This window comes from Scardinius erythrophthalmus (genome assembly GCF_964197995.2).
Source record: "Scardinius erythrophthalmus genome assembly, chromosome: 16".
Classification (NCBI taxonomy): Eukaryota; Metazoa; Chordata; class Actinopteri; order Cypriniformes; family Leuciscidae; genus Scardinius; species Scardinius erythrophthalmus.
Window position 1 is genome coordinate 28900982 of NC_138236.1, and position 14253 is coordinate 28915234.

General features: G+C 37.4%; 1 protein-coding gene across 1 annotated transcript in view; it reads right to left on the minus strand.

Moving 5' to 3' along the window:
- adcy2a (adenylate cyclase 2a) overlaps positions 1–14253 on the minus strand; it is a 207921-nt gene that overhangs the window by 37118 nt on the left and 156550 nt on the right. The window contains exon 4 of the mRNA XM_081387821.1: positions 7971–8120. Within this exon, the coding sequence (XP_081243947.1) occupies positions 7971–8120 (150 nt within the window). The remainder of the gene's footprint in view (positions 1–7970; positions 8121–14253) is intronic.

Genomic DNA, 14253 nt, shown 5'->3' on the forward strand with positions numbered 1-14253 from the left:
TTAAAAAAGTGCCCTATTTAAGGGTATAAGGGGGTGATTTCAGACACAGCCTGTAATCTTTGAGTGGCCGTAGTGGTGGAGCCTTGTGAAACCATGACAAAATTGCTATATAATTAAACGTGACGTGACTACTAGAGTGCTGAATTGCAGATCTCATGCAAACGTTGCTATGACGATCAGATGCTTTTCTTATCCTTTATTTAAAAAATGCTTGATGTTTTCTCAATTTTGTTGGGTGATTATTTTGTTATTAAGAGGAAACCCTGCAGCACATATTTACATATTCATCTAAATGCCTCTCTCAAAATCTGCTATATTAGCTCACTGGATGTCTTCAAATTATACCTTAGCACATTTTTGTGAAAATTCATGTCAAAGGCAGGTAATGTGAAATTCATCTGGGACTGATATAATTGGGTTACGGTGGACTTTTTTGAAAAGAAAAAAAAACTAAGATTACCACATTAAAGTTTTCAATTCAATTTCGATTTCCCCACTAGGCATAAAGTGTAAATGAGTTTAATTAGATCAAACAGGGACAGTCTGGAGGGTCATTATGAAAGCTTATGTTAGCTTGATTCTGTTCTACAAGCAAAAGAAGGTTAATTGCCCAATAGGTCTGGTACATTTCCCCTAATCAACCATAATGAACTCATAAAAATCATTTTAAAAACCTGATCATTTTATTAGCATCTACATAAAAGCCATATACATTAATTTGAGCTGTGACAAATGCATCATTATCCTTTTTTCCACTAATTAATGTGCTATACGATGAATCTAGGATCTACTGCAATAACATCAACAGCAGAAAACACCACAACTGAGACCACTGAGCTGTGGAGAGCACAATTCATCACCCACAGCCTGAGAGGATATTCTTAAGAGGTTAATCCAGAGAAGTCCAGGGAGGCAATGTTTGACCTCTTGCAGAGCATAGTCTGATGGAAGACAGCCAATACACCAGCAGCGGCCTTTAAACTTCACAGAGACAGCAGTGGGCTTCAGTCACACCATCTGCCTTTGTGGCCCTGTTTAAACTGGGAGCTGAAAACCAACATCACAGAAGCGTCCCGGTTTCCATTCGGTAGCAACTGGGCTGAGAGTAGGAGACCGCAAAGGTTTGCAGTATTTCAAAGAGGACCCACGGAGAACATAATGTCAAACATATGGACAAAGTAGTGAAAGTCTAGGTGACAAATCAATTTTAAAAACATTGTGTCTCTAATAGGTGTGATAACTGATAACATAATAGTCTCTGAACCCCCTATGATGTATCATGCAAACTTAATGTTTATTTAATCTACATAAACATTTTTGCAAATGTTTTCATATATTTGAAAGTACATTATACAGTATGTTTATTGTTGGAAGCTTGTAAATGTTGTTTAAAGGGGGGGTGAAACACTCAGTTTCAGTCAATCTCATGTTAATCTTGAGTACCTATAAAGTAGTACTGCATCCTTTATATCTCCAAAAAGTCTTTAGTTTTATTATATTTATAAAAGAAAGATAGGCTGTACCGAGTCTTTCCGGAAAAAAACGAGCGGCTGGAGGCGTGCTGTGTGGGCGGAGCTAAAGAATCACGAGCGCTGTTCACTGTTTACTTGCTGTGCTTACGCGCCGATAGCTAACAACACACAGACATTTGAAGCAGTTTTACTCACCGCCTGCGGTTCCAACGCACGACCGTGAACCTTTATCGTTAGGACTGCTCCATCCTTAAGCATTAGACGATCTGCAAATCCGGCAAATACTTCCCTAAAGCCGAGCACAGCGCTTTGATGGGCGTACTGCTTTCGCTCTCTCGCTCTGGTCTACGGGTGCACACGCGCCCTTCCGGGAGAAGTGCACTTAGGACCCGTATAAGGAAATTCCGCCCCATCTGATGTCACACATGCCCATACTCGAAAAAAACTTTCCGAAACTTGTGACAAACCTGAAGGAGTATTTTTGCCACAGAAATACTCCTTCAAACGTACAACTTTATTTTTGAAATTTTGTCCATGTTTAGCATGGGAATCCAACTCTTTAACAGTGTAAAAAATCTCAGTATGCATGAAATAGCATTTCACCCCCCCTTTAATATGGCTTCTTTTATAAAGTGAATCAGGAGAATCCCAGTAAGCAATAGCCGTCATTTCACCATCCAGGTTAACTATAGACCCGATATAATCGTCCGTAAGTAGAGTTACCCACTTCTAGCCAAAATAACCTTGAATTTAGTTACATGTTGTTGTTGTTTTGCCAAAATGACTTGTGAGATCAGTCAACAGTGATTACAAGGTGTTTGGTTTCATTTCTTTGACATGTTGTTATCTAATTAATGAGTCTATCCTTGGGCTATGGTTAGACGTCTATTAAATTTTCACTGACAGCCCAAATTTTGCCTTGTTTTAGCCTAGATGTCAGGGCTGTTTTGGACGGATATTAGACATCTTTTAATCTTAAAATTGCTTGCTGGGATGTTGATGTAATTTTCCTCTTGACAGTTCCTAGCTGGCCATGTTATTTTGAGGATGATGAAAAATGTTCAAACGGGTTCCAATAAACAAAAGGTTCTTTAATAAAGCAATCTTAAAGGTGCAGTAAGCGATTTCTGAGAAACACTGTTGAAAGTGGATCGTACCAAGCGCCACAACACACTTGTCGCCAATCAGCAGTAAGGGTGTACTCATTAGGGGGAGGTGCCTGTGTTGCATAGCATGTTCGTGAGTTTGAGAGCGGAGCTATAAAGGTAGGGGTGCAATCCTTTTGGGTAGGGGCGTCTTTGTTTTGGTGATTTGAAATATCAACATTATTTCTCAGAAATCACTTACTGCACCTTTAAGTAATCCATAATGGCGAAAGGCTTTCTAACAGCGTGTATGGCATAAACAAATGAGCGTACATTTACACGTTCACATGATCAATATTAGACACTAACTGAATGTATAAGAGGAACTTACATGCTAGGGCTGAACGATATTCTGTTTTAATATCGACATCGCGATGTGCGAATGAGCGATAGTCACATCGCCGGAACATGTGATGTGAAGGGTAGTAGCACCTAGTGTATTAAAGCAACAACATGGAACTTTTCCTCAGCGGTCACCCTACAGGTTGGAAGCGGAATTGTCCATTACCGCTGTCGTAAAATGATTTACGGTTACTGTATATGAAGCATGTAGGCTTCTTTTCATATGGGCAATGATAATATTATTAATCTTCCTCCTTTTATAATTTATACATATTTAGTAGACTAAACATTTTAACTCAAACATTTGCGATTTGCATGTCGATTACAATGCTCAAATCTGAACGAGAATAATAGCGATAGCATCCTAACCATCTAAAACTAACGCATGTTAGTGTTTACTAGCTACCAGATTGATAATTCGCTCATCTACTAGCTGATTCATGAAGATAAATAAATGGAGGACCAGATAGTTTCCGTAACGTAGCCAGGCAGACAACAGATTAGAAAAACTAAAGATAGTATGCAAGCAATTTACAGTTACTTAGCCTACTAGTTCAACAGCATGACGGCCAAGTCAGCATCGGTCTGGTAACACTCCTCCTCCATAAGCTAACGCCAGCGAGCAAATGCTCGACCCATATTGATCCTCGTCCTGCCTTTCAGTTTATCACTCTCCCTTTTCCTCTTCCGACTCTACTCCGACAAAACCTTGGACTTCTTACGTTTCGCTGCTGCTTCAGCCATGACGAAAACAGACGCACGAAAACAAACGCGCTGGTTGGCCACATTTGAGGAAGTGTTGTGCGAAGTGACGTATGCCGTAAAGCAGTCGAATTTTGTAGTTCTTTTTGAGCGCAGGTTACTACCCGCACCCCGAAGTTACATAGTGCCAGTAAAAGCGATACAGACCCCGTCAGGCTCTGGCAGACGTCTCATTCAACCTATTGTAAGTCGATGTACCATCACAAGGGTCTTGGAAATATATTATGAAGGTTGAAAAGTTACATGTTGTTGCTTTAAGAGAACGGTAGCACACAGTAAACACGAGTCAAAATCAGCTATTTGGGACTATTTCGTCTACAAAAAGGAGGATGTTGACCAAAAAGAGGTACTCTTCTGGAGTGTTATAAAGTTGTGGATGGTTGTCTTTTTTAAAAAGTCTTTTATTTTTCGTGTTCGCATTTATGAGGAAATAAATGCGACCGTTATGAAAGCGGCACAGACTGCTTTAAAGGTCCCATTGCATGCGATTCCATGTTTCAAACTTTAGTTAGTGTGTAATGTTGCTGTTAGAGCATAAATAATATCTGTAAAATTATAAAGCTCAAAGTTCAATGCCAAGCGAGATATTTTATTTAACAGAAGTTGACTACAAAAAACGGCTCGATTGGACTACACCCCTCTACATCCTGCATTAGTGACATCACCAGAACCGTTTCTTGACTAACCTCCGCCCACAGGAATGCTCCCTCAACTCTACTGGCTACTTGCGCACTTCTTATAACTTAGCCTACTGTGTTTACTCAGCTCTTACGGTGATTTTCTGAAGTAAAACTGACGCTTCATCTTTTGTGTGATGTACAATAAACTTTATTAAACTCATCAGTACATGTTTGATCATCATTCAGACAGCAGACTTGTAGGCTATTAATAAATAATGGATACATAGCCTACAAGCAGATGACAAATACGTTATAATAACCGTAATTAAACTACTAAACCATACCTGTTTCATCTCTATACAGCAATCTGACTCTGTAGGCATTATTGTCCGACTCGAAATGAACGCCGTTACTGAGAGTTTCTGATATTATCATCATTCCGTGAGATGAATTTTTCCTGACAGACTGAGCACGAGCTCATGAAGCTCCGCCCCCTGTGTTGTCCAGCAGCACCTCATTTGCATTTAAAGGGGACACACTGAAACGGCTCGTTTTTCTGAGCCCCCAAAAATGTCAATTTAAACATGCTGTAAAAAATTATCTGTTGGGTATTTTGAGCTCAAACTTTACATACACACTCTGGGGACATCAGAGACTTATTTTACATCTTGTGAAAAGGGGCATAGAACGGGACCTTTAAAACTTTCACAGAGACCTCAAACAGAAAGCACAAAGCCTTTCATTAAAGCGAATTTCGTTTTGTATTAATTGTATCTTAATTTTAATCAGTGTTGCATTATCCAATTTCCTGGAACTACAATATTGCAGGAGCAGCACGCGATAGTGCTTTCACATATACTGCGTTTGCAGTTTGTAGGTTAACTGATCCGCGGCTGTAGCCTACCAGAAACACATACTCACTATTTTTTTTATTTCAAATCCAGAAGTTATCAGCAATTTTTATTTAACTCTACATGAATGCGTCACTGCATCAGCACCGAAAACATAGAGAGAGAGAGAGAGAGAGAGAGATTTTGGAATTCTAATTTTGGGATAAAATATTAAGTGGCCTTTTTGTCACTTGTAATGAAGCTTGCTTATTAGTGAAATTATTAATATCATGGAATGGTAATTATTGACTTTAGCCTGGATTGATGGCTCGCAATATCGCAATATATATCGTTGGGAAAAAAATATCGCAATGTAATTTTTTTTTCCAATATCGTGCAGCCCTATTACATGCACAAGGTAATAGAACTCAAATGACAACAGGTGATGATGATTTAATCAAAAACCAGGGAGACAAACAAGGGGTGGGAAACTGTAACAAATGAAAACAGGTAACAAAGAGAAACAAATGCAAAGTTCATGAAAACGAAACCAAAACCTGCAGTTTGTGACATTACAACACAATCTCATGGCAATTCGTATATATTTTACGAGGTGGCTAATTCATACAAATTCGTAAGTCGTTTTTGTAAGATTTGTCTAGCCGTGCGATCGGGTTGGACATTAGAACGTGGTGCAATCCTCGAGCCTGGATGCAAGACGAACTTAGCCCCGCCCACAACATTTGAGGTCGGGAAGTTCGGTCTGGACTTGATCCGTTGTGGAGCAACTATGCTCGAACCAGAGCTGTTCGGACCAATCAAATTGTCAGGGCGGGCTTTATACGATGATGGACAGATGATCAACAGTAATGTAATCATCCACGTCACCAAAGAGCGATTGGGTTGAATTTGTTTACAACAAAGATGACTGCCACTGGAGAATTGAGATGTGTAGATTCCACCATCGCATCTGTTATAGAAGATATCGACAGCGCATTAATTTTAAAAGAGGAACAGAGAACCGCGATCAAGGCATTTGTCGATCGGAAAAATTAATGAAGAACATGCGTCACTTACTCCGTTGCTTTGATTGGTTGTAGGTCTATCCAATTGAGTGCAGAGGCATTGTCTTTCCTGGTTCGGTTGAAGCACGCCCCATAATCACAGCCCAATGGAGCAGTATCAGTCACGTGGGCGATGGAAACCTAGATGGTCTAATTTTCTAGTGAATTTAGAGATAAAGTTGGTCTGGACTGATTTTATTTCAAAAGTTTGTTTGGAGTTTTTTCAGGGGCGGCGCTAGGGCTGGGCTAAGGGGGCTTAAGCCCAGAATGTTTTTAGTAAAGTCCCGAATATTTAGTTTCCTTGTCTTTCTCATAGAGCAAAACAATTAATCAGAAAAACAAATGTGAATAAAATTACAGCTGCCGCGATTACCTAATCATTGAAAGTGCATACAGTTTTATTTACATTTTTCCCTTTGCATTAAAGGTAGGCTACTTAAAATGTGCTTTAGCAGTGTTGAGCATTGAAGTATTTTAGAGCATTTAAATGAGTCGCTGTGCTTAAGATGTGTTTTGCGCGAGCTCACCGAGTTCTAAACTTTTCGCAAACCTGTTATTATTTTTGGAATTATATTCTTATATGCAAATAAGAGATTCGCTGCAATGTATTTGATATTCTTGATGCTGCTCTGATGCATTCCATTACACACTGCTCTGTTTGTTGTTAGGATGACTAAAAGTTCCGCAGTCTAGCACATCAATGTCAAAATGATTAAAGAAGGCGGAGCTTACCGTTCACAGAAGGATGTTAACAGTGAACGAATGCCTGGAAAAATGTAAGTAGATAAACATTTAATATTTGACAACTCTTTTACAATAGAAATGTTCAACTACTGACAGTATCCGGTGACGCAAATTATTCAACTTATTATTATTATTTTTTTTTTTTTGCCTTTTTGAATTGAAAATATGCTATCATTTCCTTGATTCATGTAGAGAGAATGTATGCATACTTAAAAATAAAATATTATTTGCAAATACTTTAAATTATTTCACTAATACAATAAGCCTTTCTTTTTCTTTATTCCCTTAAATCGCATTTATAATCAATTCATTCCTTTAAATAAAAATACTCAATTTTAGATTGGGCTAAAGCCCCGAATATCCACTGACCTTAGAACCGCCCCTACAGAGATTGCTGTAATATGAGTAGAAATTAAAATATGTTAAACTTCCCCCCCAAAAAAAATCTATATGTAAAAGTAAGATGTGGAATTACTTAGTAAATGCATAATTTAATTTATATTGAATGTAAGGGTTTCTCAATTCTCAGTTATTCAGTCATTCTTCGTGCAGTTACATAAAAAAAGAAGACTTTACAAAAGAAGCCATAATTAAACTTAATATTTACAAGCTCCCATGCAATGTACAATATACACACATACTGTACTTTCAAAAATATAAAGACATTTGCAAAAATGTGCATGTAGATTAAATAAACATTAAGCTTAAGTGATACGTCAAGGAGGTTGAGGGACTATTATTTTTACACTAATCTAATCTAGTTCTGTCATTCTCTCAGCAAACTAACACATAACACAAAAGATTTCTGGTATTATCAGTATTAGTTCACTGCTAAATTCCCCAATGTTAAGTCACTATCAGCATTCAGTGGTTTGCCAAAGAAAATATGGAATATCTCAGTTTTTGAGACTGTTTGGCAGGTCTTTCAACTTCAGCCATAGCCAGCTGATAAATCATGACTTCAGAACTGAGAGAAAAACTGATACTGAACCTGTTGACGCTTCTCAAACTCCAGTTTGATGGGTGATTTTATACAGTTGCAAGTGTCTTGATATGTCTGCTTTAGCGCCAGTTCCATCAGGTGTTTATGGTATGCTCCTGCCAGGTTCCCACATATGAAAATTATGATATTTGCCAGGATCTAGAGAAATAAAAAATAAATAAAAATTAACAATAGTGGATATTCTGTAAATAGGATGATACCACAAAAACAACAACTTCTAAGCTATTTATTTATTTGTCTGTCTGTCTGTCTGTCTGTCTGTCTGTCTGTCTGTCTGTCTGTCTGTTTGTCTGTCTGTCTGTCTATCTATTTTTGTCAAAGTTGAAATCACTGTGAATCACTACTGAAGTTCAGATTTCATTGCTTCCACTGATGTACACAAAATGCTCTTTGGAACATTTTCAAATAACATGGACCATCAGATTTTGACGTCTACAATAAATGTAATTAAAATTAATATAAATTATTATTTTTGAAATTGTTATGCTGATGATATAATTTGTATAAAAAAAAACAATAAAAAAAACATGCTATTTCATAATAACTGTGTCATTTTGAATAGTGAAGCAGGATTGTGTAAGGAATCAATTTCCAGTCCAGAAATATTTCATTGACACCAGCTTTGCAGCACTTCTCATACAACACACAACGCTGCTTAAATTTTCCATTCCAGTTTCAAAAAGCTCTTGTAGAATGATTTTCGACAAGAGCTTTGCTAACCCAATCAAATGTTCAGCATGGAGGGGACTTTGGTTATTGTAGTCGGTATTAGCAGCAGAGAGAAGTGCTTAAGCCCTCAACTTTTCCTACTGTTAGTGTTCACTGTTCACACCTATTTTTTCTCATTTCTCTTTCATACTTCCTCGTTCAATTACCACCCCAGTGGTAAAGTCCTTCGGTTTCTTCATCTTTTTCAATCTCACTATTCAACAGTCGGATGAGAACAGTGCATCAAAGGCTTAGCTCCATGAAATATTTTGGACATCCCTTTCATTTAGGTCACTATAAGATTCCTAAACTCATCTTGGCTGTCACACTTTGGACCATGAAGACTTCAAAAGGCATCAGCCACTGACATGGATGGAATAAAAGTAAAGAGTCAGCCCCAGTCAGAAAGGACAACGGTATGTGTATGAGTTGGACTCATGAAAACAATATTTTGTGACTTTCATTTTTTTTAATTACACAAAAAACAAATCAAAATTGATCTGAATGTGATTCTGAATTATTTGTTGCATGGTATTTCTTTGTTCTTTTCGTTTCGTTTTTTTTTTTTAAAGAAAGAAAGTGTACTGTCTTTTGTGGGTTTAGGTGAGGGGAAATGTTTGTACTGTTAGTATTTTAGACAAAAATACATAATTTGTTTCAATAAGAATCCAATGAGGTCTGAGATAGATATGATAAAAGACACCAAAACACACATAAGAGAAAAAAAAAATGTATCTGGTTCTAAAAAACTTTTTAAATATATTTCTGTATATGGACTTTTTTATGTTTTTCAAACATTAACTCTTTTCTGGTAAACTCTTTTCTGTGGAAAATTCATTTGAATAGAATCATTAACCATTAACATTACCTAAAAACATCTATTACTATGTTACATACATAACCATTCAGCAAGGTAAAATATATTAAGTAACACAAATGAATGCGCGACATTAAATCAGCAAATATTTGTAAATTTATTCTTAACTTATGAAGATGAGGAAGATGAGGTAGATGAGGAAGATGATGTTGCCAGTACTATTCTGAACACATCTGGGGCCCGTTCTTCGTACGTCGCTAACTCACTTAGCTGGATTTGATTGTTGGCGATTTGGCATGATCTTGGATTGTTTGGTTCTTCAACGCTCATCCTGGACTTGCTGTCATAGCAACATGTGCGCAAAATAACCTGCTCGGGAGCAGGTTTATTTCATGTTAACAGGATTAGATCCCGGCTTCATAAGCGGAGCTGATACGGGAAGTCCAGCACAGCGCGATAGTGCACTTTCTGAGAAATATATATTTTTTTCTCGTGATTCGTGAGATTGTCGTTTTTTGTCGCTTTTAGGTTTAAAAAACAGTTTTAGTTTTTTTTGTGGCATTTCCAAGCCACTTAAGACCCAATGTTGTAAAGATTTTTTATTTTTTTATTTTTTTGCTATCATAATTTTTTATGAAGATCATACACTCATGACCATGCCGATTACAGATATGTCACTCAGGCTTCACTAACGTGATTGGTACCATAGACTATAGACTGCCATCAAGGCCTCAATGAAGGGGATTATGTGAACAGAAAGGGGATTCACAATGTAAATGTGCAGCCCAGTTACTATTGTGATTCTTAATATTCCAGATTAGTAATATTATATCAAATAAAAACAAGTAATAAAAACTCAGTGAGTGTTTTAGCGCAATTTTCTGACGTCATGGGATCACAACACTAACGCCGCCTTCACACTGGCAGTTGAAATCAGCTCCGATATGGCAGCGAAACGACCGGAAGTCATTCATTTCCTATGGAGATTCGCAGACCGCATGCAAATGGGTCCGAACCAGGTGCGAACGAGTGCGGTGCGAAAAAAATCGTGTCCGTTGGCCATCCGGATGCGTTAAAAAAATTGAACTCTTGCGAAAGGCTACGGACGGTTTCTATCCGATATATATATATAATGTCATTCTATATAGATCAGTGCTTCCGACGCTTTTCACCGTTGTGTACGACGTCCGCTGGGGGCGTATTGTGTATTACAGAGCTGATTTCAACTGCCAGTGTGAAGGCGGCGTAAGAGATAGTAAATCATTTCCTGGATTTTTTTTGTGCGTTCCCGAGATTAGACCTTCCTTAACATAATGCCGAAAACCCGAAGTCTCTAGGTGGTCTGGTTGAGGAGTAGATAGAAGTACAAGTTTGGTGTGCACAGACAGAACAGAAATCATGAGTTAACAATCGCAATTTTGTCCGGTGGAAAATTGCGCTAAAAAGGTAGTTGACTAAAATCTTCACAAATGTGAAAGCAAAATGGCCAGGATCTGTGCATGACTTGAGAATTTTCAGAGATTCACATTTATCCACATTATTTGAAAGTGGTAAGGAAAGTTCCACAATTAAATATCAAGCTCACTGTATTACATACACTTATGCTGATCCTAACAGAACTGCATTTTTTCATAGGTGATTATGACATGTCCTTGCCTGCAGACAGGTGTCCCTGACCCAAACCAGTTACAATGCAGCTCTAGCCAGGACAAGGGCACACAATGAAATGAACTTTGGCTAACTAAAGGGAAGATTTCAGTGTCTGAAAAGTCTGAGGGTTGCACACCTGACAGGGCCTGTGACATTGTTGAATGTGCCATATTACACAACATTGCCCCCCCAAAAAAAACACTTTTCATTAAATGTTTAATAAAGACAAATATGCTTAGTTCCTTGAGTTTTATTTCAATTGTTCTTTGTAAAGAAAAGCCAGTGGTCAAGTGCGTGCAACAAGAGATATTAGACACATGCCTCATGCAACAAATAAAAAAAAGTTGGCTACACACTGCCCACCTGTAGGCCTATGTCTCCTCTGTCTGTGCAGACTCTTCTGTAGGCCTTTCTGTAGATGTGGAATCCTGCAACTTATATTGCAGCCATAAAGCATACAAGTATAAATTAAGTAAAGTTATTTATGCACTTGCAGGTAGGCTAGTTCCTCCATATGACAGTTATCTGAGAGGCTTTATTCACTGTTCAGTGCAATGGAAACAAATGGACATTACAAAGTCTTATACTTTCTTTCCTTTGGAAAGTTAGAAAATGTCCACTTACTGCACATATTTCAGCCACCACTTCCTTGGGAACAGATACAAGTGTTGGTGTATTGTGTAAAATTGCACAAAAGAGGAAAACACAATGTCATTACAATGAACTACACTGGGGAAAAATGTGGTCAATAACTCATGGCAAAATATTTTTACATTAACATAAGTTTATCAGTTTTCACTTTCACAAGTCAAAGCAATTCATCATTACTCAAGATTTAACAGTTGAAAAGACTATACGGCCTTAATTTAATGCAGCAAAAATTATTTTACAGTGTAGGCTACAAAGATCTTTTCTATTTTTTTCTCAGCCTTTTTCTTGGTTGCTTTTATAAACAGAACACCATTTATTTAACAGTGCCTTTTATAAAAGAGACGATAACTAAAAATTACCATTATGTAGAATGTTTTTGTACTTCACTTTTATTTGTTCGCATGTTGTGGTGACTGACATTACAATGAACAAAGTAATTATGCAATTATTAAAATACAAAAATATAGGTTAATAAGTGATAAAAAACATCTAACATGGCCACTTCTAACGGAGTTAAATTGTCTGCTACTTTTTGCCAGCCCTCTCTCCTGGCTTTTGCAGACTTTGAGGTGTTCCTGGCGTTTTTATTAAACATTAAAATTCCGAATAAACTTCGACTATTAGTTCTTGCTCTGCTGAGAAAAACTGTGCGCGCTCTTTGGCCACGCTAAGCAGCCAATAGCAGCGTTGCTGATCAATGTTGCTACTATCGATACATATCCCCTTTTAACCAGCGCATGAACGCGCAATTATCTCAGATAACTCAATCCAGCGATACTAATCATATCCGGCAAGTGTGTTCGAAGAACCGAGTTAGCCAGATCATGATTCGCACGATGATATCATCTTGGATGTGTCATTTGATCTCGGATGTAATAAGCAATGTACGAAGAACGGGCCCCTGGTATGTTTAGAAATTTCAGGACTATATTCATTGTGTCCCTTGACTCTAATGGTTAAGGGGAATATTAATGTGGACTTTTAATTGGTCATGCAGGATGTTGTTTTTATGAAAACTTAAAGTCGTAATCAAGGAAATTTAATTACTTTAAAAATTCAGACAAGTTATTCAAGCTTATGTCAATCAGCGACAAACCATAGCCATTTAAGCAAAAATCATATTGGATATTTAACTGGTGAATTTCAAAGCTCTTGGAAACAGATTTGAGATTTTAACAGTGGCTGACTACAGCAATGCTTTTCTTTTAAACACTCTTTTTAAAATGGTAAAACGAATTTGTAAGGAGTTTAATCAACATTTTGGTGTCCAGATGTTCTCTGCAAGCATGTGAGACGGCCAGTGAGCTGTAGTAAACAAACACTGTTATAATTTATTTGTAAAAGATGTACAACATTCATCTGCTGCCTATGAATAAATCATGGATGATTCATTGCTTTCAGAGAGGTGGTGAAGCTTCTTATTCTGACATGAGTGGGATTGCATACAGAAAAGATTCTGCTTTCTGACTGATGGATGGAGAATTAATCTATTTATATAAAAAGAGACAAAACTGTGTTTTGAGTGTAATGGAACCAATTATTTCAATTGATGATAAACTGTAAAGCTGATAACAAAAAAAAAAAAATAACAAAAAAAACACATTGGTAAGTCATTACTCACCATTAACAATTGATTTTCACTGTCAGAAAGCATAACAGTTTTGTAAAACAAAGACAATACCAAACAAAGGAGAATGTAAACTCCGGGCAATATATTTACCAGCTAATTAACTAAAAGTAAACAGCTGTGTAATTAATCAAAAACCATGGTAACCAATAATGAGCAGGAACATAGGAACAAAGGAAACAGACAGACAGGAAGACATGGTAGTGCAAACTAAAAGCCCATAGAACAGAACATAAACCTGACAATCACACATCTCATACATTTATTTAATAATAATAAAAAAAAATAAAAAAAAAAAAAACCTATTAATTTCTTTAAAATGGACACAGTTAAATTTTCATGCTGGTTTAAAACAATTATCCCCCAGTTTTACATACAAGTCCCAGACTAAAATGTATGTTTGAGCTGTTTTAACTGAAAGCAAATTGCACTGACACATCTTAAAATATGTCAGTGCCACTGTCTCAAGATGCACCCCAGTAATGTTTTATTTATTTTTTTTAGGGCATGTTTATAAAGGTTAGATGTCCAAATTGAACCGAGGAACCAGGCCAAATTTACAATCAGCAGAAGGGAGGGAAATGGCTCAGGTTACCCATGTAACCATGGTTCCCTGAGAAGGGAACGAGATGCTGCGTCAATGATGACACTTTGGGGTATGTCTTCAGGGTGACTGCGTTTGAAGCACATGTGCAAGTCCAATTATGATTAGTGCAACATCATCCCGTGACACGGGCCGGCATCACAGCTGTGGTCAGCCTTCTGATCAACTGAAGCAAGCCACTCCAAGGTATGCAAGAAGTATGGCAAAGAGATGC